Here is a 27,099-nt window from a genome sequence, read left to right as displayed (position 1 = left end):
GGGCTCAATCCTGGGACTCCAGGATCATGACCTGAGCTAAAGGCAGATGCTTAACCCACCGAGCCACCCAGGCACTCCTAACCTTTCAATCTTAACAGATATTAAGAATTCAGAAATCTTTGACCAACATTAAGTCATAAAATTCTGGCTGACTGGCTACAGACCAAGAAATTTTTTTTTTAAACCATGCCCTTTTTATATCTTTATAAAGTTCCTAGAATATATTTCTGTTATTCTCAAAATATTTCCTCAGGAGAATGTAGTAATATTCTTATCCACTTAAAACAATCACTAGTTAAGTACAAATTAGCTTCCAAAACCAATCTGAAAACATGCTGTAGGAATATACATCTGCTGAAAGATGGTTTCCTTTTATGTTCCCCTTCCCGTCTAAAAGTTATTAAGGAAAAGTCTGTTGCTATGGAAACATTCAACTGGCACCATCTGTATTCAAAATTCAATTGCTTCCAGCCTTTAGCCAATCTCCGGATTTTAATTGGCAGACCTTCCCAGAATGCTTTACAAATCTTTTAGGAAGCCAATCCGTGAAGCATGTCACAATGTAAAGCATCAAGAAGGTTCACAATGCAAGCTTCACTCCATTATCTTAAGATCACACTTGTGCAGTCTCAAAGCATGGGGCCTTCTGATAATTACTTGGCATGGGGTTAATGCCTAAAATTTATTGCCAAGTTGTTTTTTTCTGTCTAATGGATTTCTCATTCAAAGAAAGTGCTCATTTTACAAGTGACTTAAGTATTAAAAAGGCCCTGAAAAGGAGCCCCAGTGGGAAACTTACATAGCGATACACAGTTGAAATAGAAAACACATTTAGGAGAAAGAGTTAAGAATGCGTATTTTGTACTCAGCCAGATCTGAGTTCAAATATTAATTGGAATGCTTGTTAGCTACTTCACTTGAGCTTTCTAGGTCCCATTTTCCTCATCTGTAAAGATCTATTATGAGGACTATAAAGTATGCACTTCGGAGAAAATACATGCTTCACCTACCCTGTAATGGCGGTTGAAGATGTGCTGATCCACATGGTCTTGAAGACTATTCCTTTGGAATGTCAAGTGTTTGTTTATAACTATTGTTAGAATTTATAGGAGAGTTATCAAAGACAAATTGTCGAAAGATTATTTTTAAGAATGGGGAGGATATGGATGGGTCTTGGAGAAGTGTAAAGACATTCAAAGTAAGAAAATTTAAAAAAAATGTATGCACAGTTGTGGGTTGGATCGTGACATTTTGATGGGACAGAGAAGTAACTCACCATAATTAAGCACTGGCATGGTTTCTTGGAAGGCTCTTTCACCCACCATGTTGTAATTATCCTATGTGATTAGTGCCCCACAGAGCCAACTAGAATCTTGTTCTATAACACAACAGATTTGCTCTACCACTACTGTCCTACTGAATAGCCACCCCTCCTCTTCGGTAATAATCCTTAGAAGGCAACATTCCAACTCTATTACTTACTGCTCCTAGGTTACCACATAATTTCAAAAATCCATGCCTTTGACTACTTGTCAATTTTAGTATTATAGAGATTTTTGTATTTATCCAGTTAAGCTATTTCAGTGGTATTTGAGGGACTTTTTTAGTCAGACCAAAATATTACAAGTGTTACCCTCATGCTTATCCTGACACAAATTCCTTTACGTTGTTTTCCCTTTAAAAAAAAATCTGTAAAAGGTGTAACTTGTATGTTAAATAATCCGGATATATGGCATTTAAGCATAAAGACAGCTTTATCTGTCATCCTTTCTCCCTTTAAATCTGTTCAGGGAGGTAGTTCTTCTCCAGTCCCTGGGCGAAAATATGGGCAGGTCCTATGCCTTCTCATGTATTATCATAAAGTAATACAAGGTTCTATTGCCTTTTAATATATTAAAATTAGAATTTCCAGTCCAACATGTTAATTAACACTTCAAACTTAATCCACATACACAACTTCTCCCAGCTGGTGCAGGCTGCAACTGGGCCAGGTCCCCGACCACCTTGAGTAGTGGGTACGGTGAACGTCCTCTCTCTCTCTTTCATTCTCCAGCTGCTCTTTCTCACCCTAACAGAGTTGAATGGGAATGGATGGAGGAGAGGGAAGGGGAACAGAAGATCTTATCTGACTCAGTACTGTCACTGTTAGAATGTGACTTTTTGCTTGCTGGGTCTGGCTGATGTTAAATATCACTAGAGGGGTTTGATGAAGCTTTTCTAGACTTGACAACTGCAGGTACCCTTTCATTTGCAGTCCTGAATCCAGGTAAATGTTGTTTTGTATTTTGGTGGCAATCATTCCCAGCTGAGAAACTTGAAATCCAGTGATACACTCCTCCTGGTGGACCTACAGAAACTCCTCTTCTCTGAAAATGAGAATGTCAACAACTCCCTTTGTAAAGTGGGGGGCCATATGAGAAGGAGGGCACTCACAGCAACATTTTCTTTGAAGAACCCTCATATTTTTCCCAAGTGACTCTTTTCTGGATCTCTCTCCATTTTCTTTCAAAACATGTGGTACTGTCTTGCATACCTCACTTTGGTGTCTGCTGTCTATAGGACCTTAGTGTCCTTAGTTTAGACACTTCCAGTTTAGTATCTGCTTAAATGAAAGTGTGTGTTAGGGCACTGTTAGACCAAAGTGCTCTAGTAGTGAAGACAGAAAGTAGAAGAAAGATTGTACTAGATGGTCTCTAAGGTCTCTTTCCATTCTGGAGGCCCTGAATTCTGTGACTCCAACATTTCTTCTCCTTGGAATGTATTTCTCTCAGCTGTAAGGTCCAGCTTCAGATTCGCTTCCATGATATATTCCACTATTACTTCAGGAGACAATAAACACATCATCTGAACCTATTTCATGCCAAGCACTGGCCTAGGTCCTGGAAAATCTGTGATGAAATAAAACAGTCTCTGCCCTCATGTAGCCAAGTCTCTTTCTCCTCTGCACATCCATTTTCCTTCGCTTGTATCTTTCATTTATGTTTGTTCTGGTATCAGAGTTACTGTCTGTACACATCTGTCTCCCCTTCACTATCAATTCTTTTACAAAAGGACTCATATTTTATTAACTTCTATTCATCCCTTTCTCTCAATGGTCACTCAATAATAATAATAATATTATTATTATTATTTAAAGATTTTATTTATTTATTTGACAGACAGAGATCACAAGTAGAGAGGCAGGCTGAGAGAGAGAGAAGGAAGCAGGCTCCCCGCTGAGCAGAGAGCCTGATGCGGGGCTCGATCCCAGGCTGGAATCATGACCTGAGCCGAAGGCAGAGGCCTTAACCACCTGAGGCCACTCAGGCACCCCCTCAATAATTATTATTAAATGAAGCAATGAACAATGGCATAAATGCATGGATGTATAGAAGGATGAATGGTTAACTAAAAATCATAAATTCATATAATGTTTATGAAAATATTGCTTATATTTCTTCTATGGTATATATATATATATATCCTAACATTACCATAATTTTACAGCTTTACTTAATAACAAACACTTTAATGGAAAAGACTATTTATTGCTTTCTTGGAGTACCATATAATTCCTGGACTCATACCTTACACACTGTAAGTACATAATCAAAATTTGATAATAAATGTGTGAATGAAAATTTCAATATTCTACTTGCATTTTCCCTTCATGTAATTTAAATATTAATGCAAATTGTTAAGTAAAAAGATTAGGTCAAGTTTAAAGTATAATTCAGCTATAGCTTTTGGGAATGAGTAAATAAATCTTTCACTCCAGATTGATTTCTTTGTGTAAATTAGGTCCTATTAAATATTTGCAGACTTACACATTTATAAAAAGAAAGCCATCAGTCTCATCAGTTCTGTTTCTTTTAGAAGACGGTCAATCTATATTTAATTTGCTTCTATAAGCTTGAAGGTGAAAACTTATTTAGTAAAGCAGTTAATGACTGTTTTCTAGCTACAATTCTTAATCTAGTACTTAAGGGTGGTGTCTAACCTTAAATTTCTTACTACTTACATGAGAAAGGAACTTGGAATATTCACCATTGCACAATTTGATGAATTTATTATATTTCTGGTTAATTACACTAAATCATATATGAACATAATTTAATGCTGTTTGTTACTACCATAGTGCACTATGATACTGAAGAAGCTAATTTTTAAATGAAGTAACTTGTTCAATTACCTTAGCATACTAAAATAGAATAAAAATTTTATTACTTTTAGTTTCAAACCAGCATTGTGACATTTTCTTGAGATCCTTTTAAAATTCCTTAACGATGCCAATTCTATCTTTAAAAACCAACTTGGTATTCTAGTTGAAGGGGAACAGAATATACCACCCCAAAATATGTCTGTTTGGCATAAGGATTATTTAAACTGATTTTTTTAAGAAAGAGCAGGCATAGAAAAGCCCTGAAAATGAAGTAAAAGTCACCCTTTTTGAAGAGATATTTACGTATATAGGAGAACTCTCCATTTGTAAGGGTGTCTCCCGCTCTGTACCAGGAGGAGAAGGATGACTCTAAATCTCTAGTAACTCCTATCAATGGACTAGGCGAAGACTTCTGTCTGCGGAACAACCACACCCTTCACAACCCCTGTTTGCCTCATGCCTCCCATCATTGCCCCCGCCCCAACATCTTCTTTTGTCTTTAGCTGGAGATGGTACTAATGGTGGTAGCTCAGGCCACTTTGGAGAGTTACTTAATTTTCCCTGAGTCTCCTCCCACGTATATAGGGACGTATACATGTTATTAAGCTTCTGTGTGTTTTTTCCTATTAATCTTTTATTACCAGGGTGCCTCAGTCAAGAACCTAGAAGGGCAGAAGGAAAATATTTTGTCCCTCACATAGTCAACTATCTTTATCTGAACTAGACAGTTGTATATGCCAGTTATTTCAGAGGACAGAATTTTGAATTAGGAATCTGGCTCTTATACTCATGGTAAAAGCCCGTTATATAATTTCTAGGTCAAAAATATATTTAAAGTCAATCTTTTTTGAATAGCGATGCAATATGTTGGTGGTATAAATTTAGAATCAGGACAGAAAAATAATTAAATGATAGCATTCAGTCAAAGCATAAACAAAATATTGTTAGCAGGTTAAAATAAGTAACTCCCAAGTGCCTATCCCAGATTTGGGTACTAAGCATTGTAACACCATCATGGTCAGTTGGTTGTTTTAAGTCTTAAAATATGTACACACCATTACCCACCTAATGAAGTGTAAAGGCAGTGAATATAATGTTTTAATGCCATAGCACATCTTGTGGCTGCCCTGCATTGATATTTGTTCTATTTCCCCTAGAGAAAACAGGTGACTTTTCATACACTGGTTTCTTTATATAAGACAAATTCACATTCTTATTTGTCTTAAGTTATAACATGCTTCCTTTTTTGAGTTCTCTGAACTCTTTCAACAGACATCATGATAAAAGGAAAAAGAAATTTTCATTAAAAAAAAAGAGAGAGAAAGAGAATCCTAATCCAAATTTCTACTTTAAAGTTTAGAGGGGGGGTACTTGAGCTTTAAAAATTAAGAACTCTCTATTTACATTTCATTTCCATTTTGCTCAAATCAGCAGAGCCCCCAAAAGTGCAGTGAAGAATATTTCAAATGGCCTTGTACATTTTCTGCAAGGATGAGTTATGTGAACTGCAATCATACCAGGTGCTTTTAAATCTGTTCTCCTTATAAGAGATTGTACTAAAAAGACTCCCAGTCTCCTAAAACTTAAATATCACTTAACGTTCCAAAATCTGGGTGTGTTTACTGTGGGTTTTATTTGTTCTTTCTTTGCTTTTTTAAGCAGAGCATTTTATTAATGTTCTCAGGCAAAAAAAAAAAAAATTTGTTTTTGGCATGGTCATGGAGATGATGATGATGGCAGCCTGTAGCCTTACACTATTTGCCAGCTACCCTGTGAGTAGTCCATTTAATCAGTAAGTATTTACAGCATGCCTGTTATTTTCAGAATAATGTGAGAATTAAAGGAATTCAAATATAAGGGGTAACAGTTTGAAATTTACGGTTCACTCAGGGAGATAAAACATATACTAGGGAGAGAATGTCCTCAGAGGAGACAAGACGATACTTGGAATTCCTACTTCTGGCATTTCATCACTTATGAAGTGGCAATAGGAGGAAGAACTGCTCCCCACATCACTATCTGAACTATCAGTGAAATAGGGTAATAGAGTCTCCTACTAGGAAGTTGGTTTTTTTTGTTCCTTTTTGTTTTCTTTTAACCTATGTTGGCTTTTTTAGTTTTTAAAATTTTTATTATTAATCTATTTAGTTTTTAAAAGATTTTATTTATTTGAGAGAGACTGAGAGAGAGAGAGAGTGCATGAGAGGGGAGAGATCAGAGAGAGAAGCAGACTCCCCACGGAGCTGGGATCCAGATGCGGGACTGGATCTCAGGACTTCAAGATCACGACCCGAGCTGAAGGCAGTGGTTTAACAACTGAGCCACCCAGGTGCCCTGGCTTCTATTTTAAAAAGTGTCTTTGCTTAAGGCCTAAAAATGAATCCTGTGAGGAATTAAGTATCATGATTCAAAAACACCTAATATATTTTAACTGAACTGAAATAAACTATCACAAGTTAATAATGTAAACAAATATATGTGAGTTTTATGTAATACATATATATAAGATTAACAAATATATACAGATGTGAGTATAAAAGAATATATACATTTGTACATAATGTGTATATGTATGTATATACATTTTCAGCAACTGACTTTCAAATATGTCTCCTTTCAGCATAGGTTTGGGGAAAAAAGAGCCATCTAACACTCTTTTCTAGAATCAGAATACTTTTGTGAAATCCTGACTCTTCCATATGCTATCTGTGAAACTTTAAGAAAGGTATTACAAACCATGATCCTTGGTTCACTCATTTATTTAAGAAGGACAATATTGACTTTAGGCAAGGTTGTGGCTATCAAATTGACTCATATTTTTTAGAGTTCTTTGTCCAATTTATGTAAAACATAACACAGATATAAAATATTACTATTTATGAGATATTATAGAAGCTGAACAAAATCTGACTTTGCCAAGTACTGACAGTAAAAATTTTGACACCTCCAAAGTGTCTGAAATGTTTCATATATTCTGGAATTCTCTGGGAAGTGTTTTCCATTACCAAATACCTAGCTACTGAGAGGGAAACCTGAGCCTTTTAAGTGCCCTGCCAGATGCTAAGAATTAATCTCATCCCATTGATTGATATGTACCCCTTATGGTACTATTGCCCCTATGTACACAAATGCTTTGTTTGGAATGGTACCCTACATTGAGAGGAACATAAAAGCATGTGCTAAAACTCTGAACAATGTACAGGTACTAGTAATGATCAAGAGAAATTCCCTGTTTTATTGTCCAACAGGATGGAGCCTCCTTCTTTTAGAGGTTCCTACAATGGCTAAGACTAAACCAAATTCTTAATGAGAAGGAGGTAAAGTGCCACTGTTTCAAAAGGCCAACATATGCCTATACAATTCCTATGTTTTTCATATTATCTTATCTTTCTGCACAATTACACTTGATGTTCACATTTGCAGGTTGACTGGGTTTTATCAATTCACGGCACAGTTTTCTGTTTAATTATAGAGCAAGGTTTTTCCCCTCATTCTTATTGTGTGCATTTGGGACTCAATTTTCTATTTTCAAACATTTTGTTATTTAATATACATTTTTCTGATAACAAATGGAATCAGGGTGGTATATGACTCTATACCTTTCTTCCCTCCAGTGATTGCATTTTCCTAAAAACCAGCTGTGGCCCAAGGCAGTGGTTCTATGGCTCTTGTATGAAAGAAAAATTGGATACCAATGGTCAAGTTTATCATTTCTAGAACTACCTCATGGACTTTGTAGGGGACTCTCAATGGCTTCACTCTTTTGGCCCAGGGTTAGACTTATGGATGGTAATAAACCAGACTCTCCAGTAGCTAGAAACATTAAAAAGAATATTCTGCAGAAATATTTTTGTTTTATCTTAATACTGAAGAAAATAGCATAAAGCCATTCATTTATTTGTTAGTTCAGGAAATTTTGAAGGAGAACCTATTTTTTCTAAATTCCTAGATAGGAATTTAAGAGAATCAATACTCAGTGAAGATAAATTTCTTGAGCAAGTACTAAAAATTCTGTGTATAGACACAAGAACATTTCTCAATCTTCATGTATCCATTTCTAGATATGAAAAACTTTCAGCCTTACAACGGAACACTAATCATGTCAACAAAGTGTCAACACCTAGAAGACCTCATAGAACCCTTCACAACGAGGAGGGCCTATAATTATACACTGAATGTTTGAGAGCCCCCATCCCTAAATTCATACGTCGAAACCCTAGCCCCCAATGTGATGGTATTTGGATATGGGGCCTTTAGGAAGTAAGTTCAGATGAGATCATGAGGTTGGGGTTTCAATCATGGTATCAGTGTCTTTAATAGACGGGAGAGAGCAGACTTTCTCTCTCTCCAGTGTGTGAGGACACTGTTAGAATGTGCACTCTGCAAGCCAGGAAGAGGGCTCTCACCAGATCTGCTGGCACCTTGGGTCTTGGACTTCCTGGATGCCAGAACTTGGAGAAATAAACATCTTTCAGTTAAGCCACCCCATCTACAGCATTTCATTAAGGAAGCCCAAGATGTTTAAGACACTGATATTATGTAGTGATTTGCCATTCGAAAAGAGCTATTGTATATGTAATTCCCTTTAATCCTAGCAGCATCTGGTATGGAAAGGCATCTGAAGCCTTATTTTACAGAAAAAAAAGGGTGAGGCAGGATGCAGGAACTTGCCAGGTCCCACTGTTATCAAGAACAGAGTCAGGACTTAAATACCATCTTCTCATTTTAGATGCACTGCCTTTAGCAATACCTTGTGCTTAAAATGAAATGGGGGGAAAGACATGCTTACATGTTTGTCTTACTAACGTCAACATAATAACCACCACTGTCATCATCATGGTCACTAATCATCTCACAACTGATCAGCTACCTAGGCCTTTCTGTTGGGCCTCCAAAACTGAAAAGCTTCCTTTTCTTTTCAAAATCCATACTTCTCATGTGGAACTGGGCTAAGAGAATAATCGACATATCCAGTAGCTATAGAAAAAAATCTCAGGAGGTTATTTTTCCTTTCAACATGCACATGCATACCAAGGGCACACACAACTGGTCTGCCATTTTCAGAAGAGTAGCACTGACATTTGCCAGGTTGTGTGGTGGAGACAGTCAAAGCAATGCAGAGTCAAGTTTCAGAAAACTTTCTTTGAAGGCTCAGTTAAGTCCTATGTAGTCATCTCTACAGGGATCCCAATCACCTTCACCTTCTGGGATTCATGACCTTTTGGGGTCCCTCATCCTCCACCTCACTGTGTCAGAGCCAAACTGTGTGACAAATAATTTACAGAAGGGGTAACACTATAAATGCTAAGGCTAGGTCCAAAAAAGTTACCATGGCTTTTGCGTTGTATCCATGGTTTACTTTTGGGGGAAGCCAGCCACAAAGTCACAGGGACACTCAAGCAGTCCCATGAAGAAGCTTGTGTAGAGAGGAACCAACTAGATAGTGCCACTCACAAACCATATGAGTGAGGTGAGCCATCTTGAAAGTGGATTCTCCAGCCCCAGTCAAAATTTCGTATGACTGCAGCTCTAGTTGACCTCCGACTGCAACCTCATCAGAAATTTCAAGATGGAACCTCTCAAACAAGGTGCTCACAGTTCCCTGACCAACAGAATCTGTGAGATAGGAAATGATTATTGCTGATTCAGGAACTCAGTTTTGTGATGATTTGTTTTGCAGTAATATGCAACCACAAACTCCTTTTCTTGGTTAAAGCAGAATGAGCCCAGCTCTCTCCTTTGCATGTAGAAAGGTCAAAATCTATTAATCCTTTCTGTTTACTTCATAAATGCTTCCCTTAAGGCAGGTACAACAGAATAAAGACTAGTGGCAAGCAATTTGTTATGTTGCTTCAAATTATTAATGAGAAAATTCTGGTAAAGAAAAAAAGTGGTGGATCTAAATAATTCCTATGCTTTGCAACACCTGAGCAAGCTGAGAGAGTCTTTAGGAGTCATCTATGGCATATCTAACCCTTAGCTTAGCTTCATCTAAACTGTATGATATCACCAAGGAGGAATATTCCTCTCTATACCCAGAGGCACCAAAATACAATAGAATTTCAGGTCTTCAGTTGCAATGCCCATCAGGCCATACAATAAAATGCTAGCCTGTGAAAAACTGGCATTTCTCCTGTGGGCACATCTCTTTCTGTTTTGTATTTGTCTGAACCAGCGCACTTTAAGTGTGGGATTCTTTATATTGTATGTATTCACCATTATCTTTATTCTATCATACAAAAAGCCTATTTTCATTAATTGGTTTATGTATTTAATAGGTTCATTATGTGTAGTTTTTGGAAGTAGACGAGTAGAACATGTACTAATCTAAATCTTTCATCTTTAAAAGAAACATAATGAAAAAATAAGCAACTAGAAAATGCTATTTAGGTTCATAATTGTAGATACATCACTTTAAATAAGTGTAATTCCTATTACACACCCACAGGAAAGATTAATAATTGAATATAATTATGGCCACTATGTGATTTTAAATTCTGTTCAAATATATTTTGATACTAATCCTCTTTTAGAATTAAAGAATCAGATATATTAAAACAAAATTCATGACAGATGTTTAGTATTACTTTAACACAACATAAGTAGAAGTCTATAAAGAAAGAAAAACATATACACTTGCTTCTTAAAGGTAAAATTTTAAGTTATGATTATTCTGATAGAGCTCTGAAATTCATGAAGATGTTAAAGATCAGTTCTATAATTTAATGTCTATTTCTAGGTACCCTATTAATTGGATACAAATGAAAATTAAGAAATGATGAAATTTATATGTGAAGAAACACATGGCACTATGAACCACACTGTGATGTCTAATTTTATATGTCAAATTAGCTAGACAATGATACCCAGTTTGTTTGTTTAAGCAGCAGTCTAGATGCTGCTAGAGAGGTGTTTTTTAGATGTGATTAACATTAAATCAGTAGACTATAAGTAAAACAGATACCATCTCCATAATGTTGGTAAGCCTTATCCATCAGTTGAAGAACTTAAAAGACTGAGGTCCCCAAAAGAGGAAGGACTTTTGGCTCCAGGCTACCTTTGGACCCAGACTGCAGTATCACTCTTCTATGGAGTATCTATCCTCCTGGCCCTCTCTAAAAATTTCAGACTTGTAGTCCCCACAATCTCATGAGCCAATTCTTTAAAATCTCTGTCTCTCTCTCTCCATATATATAAAATTAATATTATAATAAAGTTAAATACATTAAATATATATGCATGTATACATATATGTATATACAGGGTTCTCTGGGGAATACTAACAACCTCATTCCTAGTGAATAACAATAGTGGAAGAAAAGATTAATATTATAATAATAAAATATCATAGTAATAAGAGGTAGTAAAACTTTTATTTTTGTAGTGGGATTGAGCAAGAGATATTTGCTTAACCTTTGGCATACCATCAAGGTTCACTGCACCCAAATATATAGTTTGAGTTTCTTTTTTGAACCATTTGTTCTATTTGTAAAATAGAAGTTCTATTTGGAAAAATTGGTATTTTTGACTTTATTCTTCCTGGATGGTCTACCAAAAAACAAAGTGAAATTTTACTTATTCTTTCAATTAAAATAAAATTCATTTATTTTTCAATTACCATATGGTTCTAATGAGGCTTTCATAACCTAAGATACATTGTGTAGTCTTAGTAATCTTATTTTTCCTATATTTGTAAAAATTTTGCTCTTTCATCACCAATCATACATTTTTCCTAAGTATGCTAAAAAGATTTATAGTGAAAGAATGATGGAATTATATAGAAGGATGATACATAGTGAAAAAGAAACTTCATCCTTTAGGTTTCTTATTACATTGTCCCAAATAGTGCATCTTTAAGAAGGTATAAAATAAGAACAAGGACAACATCTTTGGAGTCCCTTTTTAGATTTCATTGAAGAGAGTTGAAAATGTAGAACTTTTCATTTTAACTCCCATTATGTCAAAGACAAGAAAATTGATAGAGGAAGATGTTTATGATTGTTAGACAGAATAGAAGATAAATGCAAAGAGACAGAAATCAGCATTCTAAACCCCAGTGATGACGGTGAAATTGATCATACAGGTGAAATCTTAGACTATGAGTCTTCAGATGATAAGCAAACACAAAGATTGATGAACAAACAATATACTTTTAAGGACAGAAAGAAAATAGCACATTTTAATCTAGTTAGTTGTTCAACAGGAAGGACTTCATCACACATGTTTTGTTGAAGAACTTGAACCATCCTACTTTGCTAAAATGATGTGGGACACTACATCATTTGTTTGTACCTCCAAATTTATTTGATACTAAGTTTTTTGGGTTTAATTCTTATTAAAATTTCTAGTAAAGTTTTTTTAACTATCTGTCTTACTTGTGCAAAGTATTTGAAAAATAACTGAAACATACAAAACGAAGCATAATGGTTCAATAGACCTGCATGGCAAATGTTCATCTATTTGTCTTGGTATACTGAAGGGTGACTCAGAAATCTGATCTACATAAACACAACCATTTGTAACTCTCAGCTGAAGGGTTTTTTATTCAATGTATCAATAAGAACCAGGAAGAAACTTGTTTTTTGGACTGGTGGTACAGCAGAAGATACAGAAAACAAAATATAGAACAAAACTTACAAACTCATTCTTCAGTGTGTGTGTCTAAAGGCACCTTTATCTTAAGTTGCCACTGGGAGACGTGATGCTAACTCCTCTTCCTACATTTCTTAAATGTAAGCCAAGTTCCAGACTGTTCCCCAGCTCTACTCTTCTTTTCATCTGGCTCCCTATTTCTTTGCAAACTCATCTACTCCAGGTAACTTCCAAATCTGCTTAGAAGTAACTTTGCTTCTGAAATCTCTACTCACATTTTCTTAAGCACATTATTTTATCACCCATATTCAGCTCCTTGTCCTGAATCTGTCTCTGGCTATATTACCATATTCCAAAGCACTGGATCTCAAAATCTTAAAAGGCAATCTTTCTCTTAGATTCCACACATCCAATCAATGTCCAAATCCTGTTAATACTAGCTCCACTGGACGTCTTAATTCAGTTATTTCTTTCCACTCCACTGCCACTGCTCTAGCTTGGGCTCTCTTGCCTCCTACCTTGTCTCTTTGCTTTTACTCCCATATCTTCCACAACATAAACACAGACATGCTCCCACTTCTACAAATTCATCTGTCACACCACAGCTAACTTAAGACTAATTATGTCTTCTTCTCTTATCCTTTCCTGAATATCCTTTCCTTCCCAGCCTCCTTCTGCTTTTCAAAATCCTATTCGTGACCAGTTCAAATTGAACCTCCTTCTAGAAGCATTCCAGAACCCCTTCATTCAGATCTAATCTTCCTTCCTCTTCTTCTCTCTGAAGATTTCATAATACTGCTCTACTGAAGTACTTAGACTATCTTGCCCAAATAGACTTGCCTATATACCCACATTTGATTGTAAGTTCTTTTAAGACAAAGGCTGAATCTTATTTTTCCCTCTATCCCAACCATTACATCTGATATTAACAGCACAGAGTAAGCATTCAAATATTTACTGAACTGAACTGAACTCTTCAGTTGCCAGTGGCATCTTGGTGGATGTAAATTCTGAGAGCTGCTTGTAGTTGTAACAGGTTGAGAGGTGCTAGGTGTCAAAAGAAGGAAATTTATAACGTTGACTCCACTTCTTCTAAAATAAGCAGCTCTCTAATAGACAATACCTGAGAGGAAAATATTGGCTGGCATTTCATTAGCAATAGAGATTTCATAAAAAATGGAGAACAACAAAGTCTTTTTATTTCACCGTGAAGGATTTCATACATTTGGTTGCAGCAATGAATGATAGGTTGACAAAGCTGCTATAAAACTGTCATTTACTTCAAAAATCCTGTGAGAGTATTTTTATTCTCATGCAGCAGAACACTCTCCCTTCTACAGTCTTGTGTACCAGCTCTTTAAGCAATACGATATGAACTCATTCCTTAAAATTTATACAATGTCACCAAATTTCTCAAAGAATTCCAGACTGGTTTGAAAAAGGTTTAGATGAAAAAATAATTTTAAAGGAAATAAATCTCTCTTAAGCCTTGGCATTCTGTTGCAGAAGCTCCTCCCCTGGTTTAGCTTCTAAGTGGGTGTATAGTACACTCCCCCTTCCTATTCTCCCATCTCCAGCTCCTCTGTACAAAATTCATCTCACAATGATTGCATGGACCATTTAATGAGCATCCAGCACATGCGAGGTCTTCGCTTTAGAAGTCTCACATAATTTTATCTTCATAATCACCATACAAGTTTACGTATTTCATTATCCCCACTTCAAAGATGAGGAAACTGTGGCTTAGAGAAGTGAATCCACTTGGCCAAAGTCACCAGCTAGTAGATTACGGAGGTTCACCATCCTATACACTTCCAACATGTGGGAGAGACAAGCCTATGATTACATGCCCAAATGCATAGAAGACAACAATATAAATGGGAGCAGTAAAAATTATATCCAATTATAGTGTGACTAGTATTTTCAGTTGTCAAATACTCACAGTTCGTTCATTCGTTCATTCTTTCTCTCTCTCTCTTTCTTTTCTTTCCTTTCTCTCTCTCTTCTTTTTCTTTCTTCCTTTTCTTTTCCTCCCTTCCTCCCTCCCTCCCTCCCTCCCTCCACTTCTCCTTCCCTCCTCCCTTCCTCTCTCCCTCTTTCTTTCTTTCTTTCTTTCTGTATTTTTGACTAACCAATGTTTTTTCTTTGATGTGCCTTGGGCTTTAAAATCATATATACATAAGTTTAAATCCTAGTCCCTCATTTGCCATCTTACTACAATCCTAGGCACATTACTTAAGCTTGCTGAGCTTCAATGTTTCAATCTCTAAAATGAGAAAAATAATATCTACCCTCCTAAGGTCATAGTAAATATTGAAAATAAAATAACTTATATGAATTGTCTTGCTTTTTTATAGTATCACTCATGTATTTGTTTAATTTTTTTATATGTTGATCTGTGTGTTCTGAAGCAACTTTCTCCGTTTTCTTTTTAACTTCTCTCTTTTTATCTTTGTAGTATGAGAACCAGGCAGCTACCAAAGAGCTTATTAAATGCTTTCCCACTAAGCATTCAAGCAATCCAATTAGATCATAATTAAAATGACAAGAGTTAACATTTACTTAGCTCTTACTGTGGCTTGGATCTAAGTGCACCTCCTGTATTATCTCATGTAATTCTCTCAACCTTGAGGTAGATACAAGTAATCTTATTTTATAGAGGTGGTGACCAAGATCAGATAGTTTACAGAGATTAGCTGTTTGTTCAGGGTCACAAAGTTACTAAGAAGGCAGCCCAGGGAGCTTGCCCTCAAAACCTGTATGTGCTGTTGTTATAGATTTTTAAAATGGTAATGGTGGGGGTTATATAGCAGGAGAAGCTATAGAAGCAAGGCTCTAAAATACAAATGTCAAATGAGCCATGTTCACCAATATTATTTGTGGAATAAACGAACCAATAGGAGAGATGAATTCCTTTTTTCCATATCTTCCTCACTGCTATATGAGGTATTATGGTATTATGATCTGCCATAGCAATGGGCATGAAAAATAGTTTTGCACAGTTCAGAAACCTCCCACTTAGCAAGCTGAGATCCTTTCAATCTTACTTAGTTCTGTTCCCCTGACCTAGCTAGCCCTTATGTAGGAGAAAATGACCAGGAATGGCTGACATGTTCAGCAACCAAAAGATGGAAGGAAAATGAGCAGTTTGAACATCAGAAATGGCAAGGAGGGGGGAGGAGTCAAGATGGCGGAGAAGTAGCAGGCTGAGACTACTTCAGGTAGCAGGAGATCAGCTAAATAGCTTATCTAAAGATTGCAAACACCTACAAATCCAACGGGAGATTGAAGAGAAGAGAACAGCAATTCTAGAAACAGAAAATCAACCACTATCTGAAAGGTAGGACTGGCGGAGAAGTGAATCCAAAGCAACTGGAAGATAGACCGCAGGGGGAGGGGCCGGCTCCCGGCAAGCGGCGGAGCAACGGAGCACAAAATCGGGACTTTTAAAAGTCTGTTCCGCTGAGGGACATCACTCCAGAGGCTTAACTGGGGTGAAGCCCAGGCGGGGTCAGCGCAGCCTCAGGTCCCGCAGGGTCGCAGAAGGATCGGGGGTGTCTGAGTGTCGCAGAGCTTACCGGTATTAGAACGGGGAAGCCGGCTACAGAGACAGAGCCGAGGAGTGACTCTCAGCTCGGGGTTACCTTGAACCAGTCGCAGACTCGGTCAGCTCGGAGCGCGGCCGGAGGCCAGGGTGACGGGAGTCATTGGGCGCTGTTCTCTGAGGGCGCACTGAGGAGTGGGGCCCCGGGCTCTCGGCTCCTCCGGGCCGGAGACCGGGAGGCCGCCATCTTCATTCCCGTCCTCTGGAAATCTACGGAAAGTGCTCAGGGAACAAAAGCTCCCGAAAGCAAACCCAGCAAACCCGAGCGGATTACTCAGCCCAGCCCCGGGTAAGGGCGGTGCAACTCCGCCTGCGGCAAAGACGCTTGAGAATCACTACAACAGGCCCCTCCCCCAGAAGATCAACGAGAAACCCAGCCAGGACCAAGTTCACCTACAAGGAGTGCAGTATCAATACCAAGGAGAGCAGCGGAATTCCAGAGGAGAAGAAAGCAAAGCATGGAACTCATGGCTTTCTCCCCATGATTCTTTAGCCTTGCAGTTAATTTAAATTTTTTTTTCCAATTTTTTTTTCTCTTCTTCGGCTAATTTTTTTTTAACTTTTACCGTTTTCTTTTGTAACGTTTTTTTAAATAGTTTATCTAATATATATATATATATATTTTTTCCTTTTTATATTTTTTATAGGCTTTCTTTTTTTTAGTTTCTTTTTTTTTTCTTTCTGAACCCCTTTTTATCCCCTTTCTCCCCCCTCACGATTTGGGATCTCTTCTGATTTGGCGAGAGCATATTTTCCTGGGGTTGTTGCCACCCTTTTATATTTTACTTACTCCTTCATATACTCTTATCTGGACAAAATGACAAGGCGGAAAAATTCACAACAAAAAAAAGAACAAGAAGCAGTACCAAAGGCTAGGGACCTAATCAATACAGACATTGGTAATATGTCAGATCTAGAGTTCAGAATGATGATTCTCAAGGTTCTAGCCGGGCTTGAAAAAGGCACGGAAGATATTAAAGCAACCCTCTCGGGAGATATAAAAGCCCTTTCTGGAGAAATAAAAAACTAAAATCTAACCAAGTTGAAACCAAAAAAGCTATTAATGAGGTGCAATCAAAAATGGAGGCTCTCACTGCTAGGATAAATGAAGCAGAAGAAAGAATTAGCGATATAGAGGACCAAATGACAGAGAATAAAGAAGCTGAGCAAAAGAGGGACAAACAGCTACTGGAGCACGAGGGGAGAATTCGAGAGATAAGTGACACCATAAGACGCAACAACATTAGAATAATTGGGATTCCAGAAGAAGAGGAAACAGAGAGGGAGCAGAAGGTATGTTGGAGAGAATTATTGGAGAGAATTTCCCCAATATGGCAAAGGGAACAAGCATCAAAATCCAGGAGGTTCAGAGAACCCCCCTCAAAATCAATAAGAATAGGTCCACACCCCGTCACCTAATAGTAAAATTTACAAGTCTTAGTGACAAAGAAAAGATCCTGAAAGCAGCCCGGGAAAAGAAGTCTGTAACGTACAATGGTAAAAATAGAGATTGGCAGCAGACTTATCCACAGAGACCTGGCAGGCCAGAAAGAGCTGGCATGATATATTCAGAGTACTAAATGAGAAAACATGCAGCCAAGAATACTATCCAGCTAGGCTATCATTGAAAATAAGGAGAGATTAAAAGCTTCCAGGACAAACAAAAATTGAAAGAATTTGCAAATACCAAACCAGCTCTACAGGAAATATTGAAAGGGGTCCTCTAAGCAAGAGAGACCCTAAAAGTAGTAGATCAGAAAGAAACAGAGACAATATACAATAACAGTCACCTTACAGGCAATACAATGGCACTAAATTCATATCTCTCAATACTTACCCTGAATGTTAATGGGCTAAATGCCCCAATCAAAAGACACAGGGTATCAGAATGGATAAAAAAAAACCCATCTATATGTTGCCTACAAGAAACTCATCTTAAACCTGAAGACACCTCCAGGTTTAAAGTGAGGGGGTGGAAAAGAATTTACCATGCTAATGGACATCAGAAGAAAGCAGGAGTGGCAATCCTTATATCAGATCAATTAGATTTTAAGCCAAAGACTATAATAGAGATGAGGAAGGACACTATATCATACTCAAAGGAACTGTCCAACAAGAAGATCTAACAATTTTAAATATCTATGTCCCTAACGTGGGAGCAGCCAACTATATAAACCAATTAATAACAAATCACAGAAACACATCGACAATAATACAATAATAGTAGGGGACTTTAACACTCCCCTCACTGATATGGACAGATCATCCAAGCAAAAGATCAACAAGGAAATAAAGGCCTTAAATGATACACTGGACCAGATGGACATCACAGATATAGTCAGAACATTTCATCCCAAAGCAACAGAATACACATTCTTCTCTAGTGCACATGGAACATTCTCCAGAATAGATCACATTCTCTGTCCTAAATCAGGTCTCAAACCGTTTATCAAAGATTGGAATCATTCCCTGCATATTTCAGACCACAATGCTCTGAAGCTAGAACTCAATCACAAGAAGAAATTTGGAAAGAACCCAAATACATGGAGACTAAACAGCATCCTTCTAAAGAATGAATGGGTCAACCAGGAAATTAAAGAAGAATTGAAAAAATTTATGGAAACAATGATAATGAAAACACAACGGTTCAGAATCTGTGGGACACAACAAAGGCAGTCCTGAGAGGAAAATATATAGCGGTACAAGCCTTTCTCAAGAAACAAGAAAGGTCTCAGGTACACAACCTAAACCTTCACCTAAAGGAGCTGGAGAAAGAACAAGAAAGAAACCCTAAACCCAGCAGGAGAAGAGAAATCATAAAGATCAGAGCAGAAATCAATGAAATAGAAACCAAAAAAACAATAGAACAAATCAAACGAAACTAGGAGCTGGTTCTTTGAAAGAATTAATAAGATTGATAAACCCCTGGCCAGACTTATCAAAAAGAAAAGAGAAAGGACCCAAATAAATAAAATCATGAATGAAAGAGGAAGATCACAATGACACCAAAGAAATACAGACAATTATAAGAACATACTATGAGCAACTCTACGCCAACCATTGACAATCTGGAAGAAATGGATGCATTCCTAGAGACATATAAACTACCACAACTGAACCAGGAAGAAATGGAAAGCCTGAACAGACCCCATAACCAGTAAGGAGATTGAAACAGTCATCAAAAATCTCCAAACAAACAAAAGCCCAGGGCCAGATGGCTTCCCGGGTGAATTCTACCAAACATTTAAAGAAGAACTAATTCCTATTCTCCTGAAACTGTTCCAAAAAATAGCAATAGAAGGAAAACTTCCAAACTCATTTTATGAGGCCAGCATCACCTTGATCCCAAAACCAGACAAGGATCCCATCAAAAAGAGAACTACAGTCCAATATCCTTGATGAACACAGATGCAAAAATCCTCGCCAAAATACTAGCCAATAGGATTCAACAGTACATTAAAAGGATTATTCACCACGACCAAGTGGAATTTATTACAGGGCTGCAAGGTTGGTTCAATATCCGCAAATCAATCAATGTGATACAACACATTAATAAAAGAAAGAACAAGAATCATATGATACTCTCCATAAATGCTGAAAAAGCATTTGACAAAGTACAGCATCCCTTCCTGATCAAAACTCTTCAAGTGTAGGGATAGACGGCACATACCTCAATATTATCAAAGCCATCTATGAAAAACCCACCGCAAATATCATTCTCAATGGAGAAAAACTGAAAGCTTTTCCGCTAAGGTCAGGAACACGGCAGGGATGTCTGTTATCACCACTGCTATTCAACATAGTACTAGAAGTCCTAGCCTCAGCAATCAGACACAAAAGGAAATTAAAGGCATCCAAATTGGCAAAGAAGAAGTCAAACTATCACTCGCTCCGCAGATATATGATACTATATGTGGAAAAACCCAAAAGACTCCACTCCAAAACTGCTAGAACTTTTACAGGAATTCAGTAAAGTGTCAGGATATAAAATCAATGCACAGAAATCAGTTGCATTTCTCTACACCCACAACAAGACAGAAGAAAGAGAAATTAAGGAGTCCATCCCATTACAATTGCACCCCAAACTATAAGATACCTAGGAATAAACCTAACCAAAGAGACTAAGAATCTATACACAGAAAACTATAAGTACTCATGAAAGAAATTGAGGAAGACAAAGAAATGGAAAAATGTTCCATGCTCCTGGATTGGAAGAATAAATATTGTGAAAATGTCTATGCTACCTAAAGCAATCTACACATTTAATGCAATTCCTATCAAAGTACCATCCATTTTTTTCAAAGAAATGGAACAAATAATCCTAAAATTTATATGAACCAGAAAAGACCTCGATAGCCAAAGCCAATATTGAAAAAGAAAGCCAAAGTTGGTGGCATCACAAGTCCGGACTTCAAGCTCTATTACAAAGCTGTCATCATCAGACAGCATGGTACTGGCACAAAAACAGACACATAGATCAATGGCACAGAATAGAGAGCCCAGAAATAGACCTTCAACTCTATGGTCAACTCATCTTCGACAAAGCAGGAAAGAATGTCCAATGGAAAAAAGACAGCCTCTTCAATAAATGGTGTTGGGAAAATTGGACAGCCACATGCAGAAAAATGAAATTGGATCATTTCCTTACACCACACACGAAAATAGACTCAAAATGGATGAAGGATCTCAATGTGAGAAAGGAATCCATCCAAATCCTTGAGGAGAACACAGGCAGCAACCTCTTCGACCTCAGCCGCAGCAACATCTTCCTAGGAACATCACCAAAGGCAAGGGAAGCAAGGCAAAAATGAACTATTGGGATTTTATCAAGATCAAAAGCTTTTGCACAGCAAAGGAAACAGTTAACAAAACCAAAAGACAACTGACAGAATGGGAGAAGATATTTGCAAATGACATATCAGATAAGGGCTAGTGTCCAAAATCTATAAAGAACTTAGCAAACTCAACACCCAAAGAACAAAGAATCCAATCAAGAAATGGGCAGAGGACATGAACAGACATTTCTGCAAAGAAGACATCCAGATGGCCAACAGACACATGAAAAAGTGCTCCATATCCCTCGGCATCAGGGAAATACAAATCAAAACCACCATGAGGTATCACCTCACACCAGTCAGAATGGCTAAAATTAACAAGTCAGGAAATGACAGATGCTGGCGAGGATGCGGAGAAAGGGGAACCCTCCTACACTGTTGGTGGGAATGCAAGCTGGTGCAACCCCTCTGGAAAACAGCATGGAGGTTCCTCAAAATGTTGAAAATAGAACTACCCTATGACCCAGCAATTGCACTGCTGGTATTTACCCTAAGATATAAACGTAGTGATCTGAAGGGCACGTGCAGCCGAATGTTTATAGCAGCAATGTCTACAATAGCCAAACTATGGAAAGAACCTAGATGTCCATCAACAGACGAATGGATAAAGAAGATATGGTATATATACACAATGGAATACTATGCAGCCATCAAAAGAAATGAAATCTTGCCATTGCGACGACGTGGATGGAACTAGAGGGTATCATGCTTAGTGAAATAAGTCAATCGGAGAAAGACACTATCATATGATCTCCCTGATATGAGGGAGAGGAGATGCAACATGGGGGGTTAAGGGGGTAGGAGAAGAATAAATGAAACAAGATGGGATTGGTAGGGAGACAAACCATAAGTGACTCTTAATCTCACAAAACAAACTGAGGGTTGATGGGGGGAGGGGGGTTGGGAGGTTGGGGGTGGGGTTATGGATATTGGGGAGGGTATGTCTATGGTGAGTGCTGTGAGTGTGTAAACCTGGCGATTCGCAGACCTGTACCCCTGGGGATAAAAATTATGTTTATAAAAAATAAAATTTAAAACAAAAACAAAACAACAAAAAAAGAATGGCAAGGAGAATTTCTTATTTGAATGCACTTAGAATGACATTTTTCTCTCACCTAGATTATTGCAACATGATTTCCATCAATACAATCACCTGAAAACAACAGATACAGTGGAAATCGTTTATATGGTGAAGCATGTTGGTATTTTGCAGACCCAATTAACTTGAGGTTTTAGCATGGATATTACTAGTAGAGAGGGAATTGCTTTGTACTGGACTTTCTCTTGATAGAATGCAATAAGTATATATAGATTTCCCCAACTGTTCGAAGTTATGAACTGGGACTTACCAAAGAAGAAAAAATGTTTCAATATAGCATTATACTCTTACTGAATATTTTTCTTTAGCTGATTCCTTCTTAAGTATTTCTAGAAGTTTCAGGGCAATAAAAAAAGGACTATTGAAATCTTCAAATAAGAAAATATAATTTTATGAGCAAGTATTTATTTCTTCTCATTCCCTGAAAGCCAATCTATACTAAGGAAAATGCTATTTTGAACACGATTGAAACTTTATGAGTATTCAATCTCCATCCCGTTTCACAGATTTAAGATGGAGAGATAAACCGAAGCACAGCAGGGCTGCAAATGACATTGTTTAGATAAACATATCTTGTCAGAATTATCCTGGTAGTAGCATTAGAGCTCTGGACATATTTGGCACAAAGATTCTGGATTAGGCTCTTAATAAGCATATAACATGTCTCAACAGACACTTGGCTTTTAAGAAATGCTTTTTTTTGACCACATGGATTGGGATCTTTCCACTATACTACAATATTCATAAAGGTATTCATCCTAAAAGACAAAAGCTTAGAGAAACAGAACTGTTCAAATTATTGGATACTAGCAGAGAGATAAAAATTTGTCCCCTGTCACTCAATTTAAATCTACATCATGAAAAAAAGTCAATACAGTATCAAAAAAAAAAAAGATTGCAAGGGATAATGGAAAATGTTTAGACAATGTTGAATGGATAGTATAAAATAAATTAGAGATATTTTCCTCTTAGGGAAAAAAATAGAAGTTATTTTTCATTAGTAAAATGACAAATGACTTCCTATATAGTGTGTTCAAATTTGCATAAACATTTTTGCCAAATTTCCATATTTCTCAGGCAAGAAACAATCACTTAACTGTGTAATGGGAATTCAGTCTTATACTGAGTAATCACTCACTAAGACTCATTCTTTTGGATCACTATGTTGCAACCTGATGAAGAAGCCTCATGGTTCCAGCATAAGGGAGGAACATTTTACTACTTCAGTTGAAAAGCTCTCTGTGTTGATCATTACAAGGAGATTTTGCTTTTGCCTTGCTGGTTATACAAATGATATTTTATAACTTACACAGAACTCTACAACTTGAGTGTATTCTTTCTGTCCAAATTAGTTATGGAAGAGAATGACCAGTTTCTTACCAAACTAGCTTTTCTCTTTCCCTGGCTCAACACTGGTCAGTTTTGCAGTTTCCCTTGCAATTAGATGTGGTCATGTGACAAGTTCTAGCCAACAGACTACGAACCACTTCCAGGCCTGTCTCATGATAAGTTCTAAAGAACAATGTTTATTCCTCATTTGCCCATTAAATGCATAGGACTCAAATGACACAAAAGATGGAAGGGGCTTAGGTCCCTGAATGACTTCATAGACAGTTGCTTATTTTGGACTGCACCAGAAAAGAAGTAACTTATACTATGGTAAGCCACCAAGAGTTGGGATCTGACATAGTGGCTAGTACTACCCAACTAATACGTTAGCAGATATTCAAATACATTGTTTGAGCAACAATAAAGTTAAAATTTCAAAATCGAGAAAAGTCTATTTAATTAAAAATCAGGAAAACTGAAAGAGGAATGTCTTTAGGAAGTGATTTAAAACATACATAATTTGCAGACCAAAAAAGTATTCAATCCTAGTCCTAGTGATTAAGGTCATTAAGAAAAACAATAAAACAGGATGGGACATGGTAAACATTCCAGAAGGAACACACACTTTCGATACAGAAAGAAATATTTGTAAATTGCAAGTTCTGGTCTTTGCTTGTTTTGTAAATTTGAGCAATTTGATTAACCATTCTCAGAATCTGTTTCCTCATCTATAAAATGAGGGATTATGAAATGTAGCTGATATTATAAAGATTTTGTACACATGCCCACACACAAAACACCACACCTATTATCTGCTACCTAAGAGGAACTCAATGAATTACAGCTATTATCACTATTTACCTAACACATACAAATATGACCAATAATATTTTTCATATATTAACTCTTTATACTGGTTACTTTTTCTGCTCCTTCCAATGTACTAGCTGCAAAACATTCTGCTTCCACTTCCTCAGGCTAGTGCTAATGCGAGAAAATGTGAATTATGAGACATAGATTCTTGGTTTTTGAGGTTCAAAAGCCTAGGCCTAGAAAAGACAAAAGATTTGGAAGGAAAAAAAAAAGATGATGAAATGATCTTTCATCCCTACTCCTATTAGAAAAAAATTCCCTACTCCCACACTAGAAAAAAATTCCTCTGGTTGTGAGAGGGATGAGAGGTGACATGACAGGGGGCATGACAGGGGGCATTAAAAAAATTAGTCTTGATGTGTGTCCCTGAAGGGGAGGTAGGGAGAGAGAAGGAGGAAACCTGGGGAGATGCACGAGAGTCAGAGAGCAGAGGTGAGCTGGGCCTCATTCCTGAGGAGATCCTCTGAGGAAAAGAGAAGGAGAGTAGTTTCCCCCTCTGCTTCCTCTATTCCTTTCCTGACACTTCCTTTTACCTGCACAGGTACTCTGAATCACTCTGTGTAAAGAGAAAAGAGTAATGCAATGTCTAGGCAGAGGGGCCTTAAAGAGACTCCCAGATTCCCACCCAGTCTAGTATGTCAAAAGGAATGGTACGCTGATTTCTGCTGTTACATAATGAGGGCATCACAATAGCAGAGGGAAGTCCAGATATGAAAGTGTCACTGCAGAAGGGAATGAAAGATGGTCCAGAAAGCAACTGCCTGCTTGGACCAACAACCAAGAATATGAGGGAGAGACTGACATCTCCATGGGCGCTAGCCCAGAAAGAAGACAAGGGATGAGCAAATGTTCTGCCACACCAGGCTCACCATGCCTGCCGTTCCATGCTTTGCATCTACAGAGCCTAGATTGATGAAAAATTTCTTTCTTCTCCTTCATGGAATTACATTCAGTTATGGAAAGATAACACTATGGACTGAAAAATCTTAGTACAAGAGTTTATAATTTACAATGATTTATGTAATTAAAAACATTTTTTTAAAGATTTTATTTATTTATTTGACAGAGAGAGATCACAAGTAGGCAGAGAGGCAGGCAGAGAGAGAGGAGGAAGCAGGCTCCCCGCTGAGCAGAGAGCCTGATGCAGCAGGGCTTGATCCCAGGACCCTGAGACCATGACCTGAGCTGAAGGCAGAGGCTTAACCCACTGAGCCACCCATAATTTTTTCACAATTTTATATACTCGATGGAAGTAAATCACTTAAGTCATTATTGAAACTTTCAAACATCTTTCCTTAAGTTTCACATGCTTGTTAAAAGACTTACTTCGATCAGTAATAATTGTTCTAGCCTCTTGATTGCTGTCTTGTTTTTCAAGTTCTGGGCAGCGTAATGAGTTCTTCCAATTGGGGGCGCCTCTGTTCCAAATCCTGCAGTGTCGCCTGAAGGAAAAAAAAAAAACCAACTTAGTACTGAGGTTCTCTAGCATTGTGCATTCCTTTTATGTGATACAAAGTAAAGCGCAATTTGAAAACCAAAGCACTTTTGGAAATAAAAAAAGATGTTATGGATATAAAGCTCTAATGTGTAAGGCTTTATAGAGAACAATTCAACAAGAAATGTGCTTCATTCTTAGATACCAAAAATATTTCAAATGAAAATCTTGATTATAGATTTACTTCACTATTTAAGAGCTTAGATGGAGGCGTTTTAGAGTACCTGGGTTACTTACGCCAGTGTTCGTACACAGTGAGAAATGCAATTTTGAATTATGACAATGTATTTAAAAAAGATAGCTATTTATACTTGTATCTCATTTTGTGTGGTGTTAAAATTCAGGTGTAGACTTTAGAACCAGGAAAAGCATGGAAGTGATTTAAGAGATGTAACTTACTTAACTTCTTTGTACCCCAGATTCCTCACCTATAAAATGAGAGGGTGATGCAGATGAACCAAGTCAGTCCTTCCCCAAAGGAAGTATTGTATTCATACTCTGTATTACAAATGACTTTAATTTAATACTGCATTGGATAAGAGTACCAAGAGAATAAAGCCAAGAATTATTTACTTATTTATGTATTTATTATAGGTGACATTGTTAATTATTAAGAAATCCTTCCTTCCAGTGTCCATCCATTGTCTCTGTCACCTTACTCTCCCTCCACTAAAGGGCTCATATCCCAGTGATATTTACAAAGAAGTTTGGGGAAAATAAGATCTCTTCCTTGTTTTCACTCTAAAATGGAACATATTTATTTCAATTGGGAAAATATATGAATATTTGTTATTAGTTTATAAGTCCTACATACATTTTCTCGTTTATTCTCCTAATAACCACACTAGTAACTAAGCTAGAAGTCTTACGGTTTTAAATCTGATGCTGTTTCCACTACCTCATGAGGCCAGTGAATGTGAAGGGATGAAATGGGGTAGACGGTAATGTTCCTGAAACTTAGTTGACTACTAAGCTCTTTGACAACTGCTGATTTTCTAAAGATTTTTGGGTTGAGAAAGGCCAAGGTTTGAAGATCTTGCAGTGTTTCTTTCGTGAACAGGTAGGGAGACAGGCCTTATGATTTCAGCTCAATTGCTTTTGGTAATATTAAAATAATGGCAAGAACTTATC

At 37.2% G+C, this 27,099-nt stretch overlaps 1 protein-coding gene across 1 annotated transcript in view; it reads right to left on the bottom strand.

The window, feature by feature from the left end:
- The window catches only part of DMD (dystrophin), a 2,124,834-nt gene that overhangs the window by 574,802 nt on the left and 1,522,933 nt on the right, over positions 1-27,099 (bottom strand). Inside the window, 3 exon segments of the mRNA XM_047715765.1 lie at positions 25,800-25,835; positions 25,838-25,861; positions 25,864-25,915. Coding sequence (XP_047571721.1) covers positions 25,800-25,835; positions 25,838-25,861; positions 25,864-25,915 — 112 coding nt within the window.

The sequence above is a fragment of the Lutra lutra genome, chromosome X (genome assembly GCF_902655055.1).
Source record: "Lutra lutra chromosome X, mLutLut1.2, whole genome shotgun sequence".
NCBI lineage: Eukaryota > Metazoa > Chordata > Mammalia > Carnivora > Mustelidae > Lutra > Lutra lutra.
The sequence above is the reverse complement of the archived record's forward strand: the minus strand, read 5'-3'. Positions and strand labels throughout refer to the sequence as shown.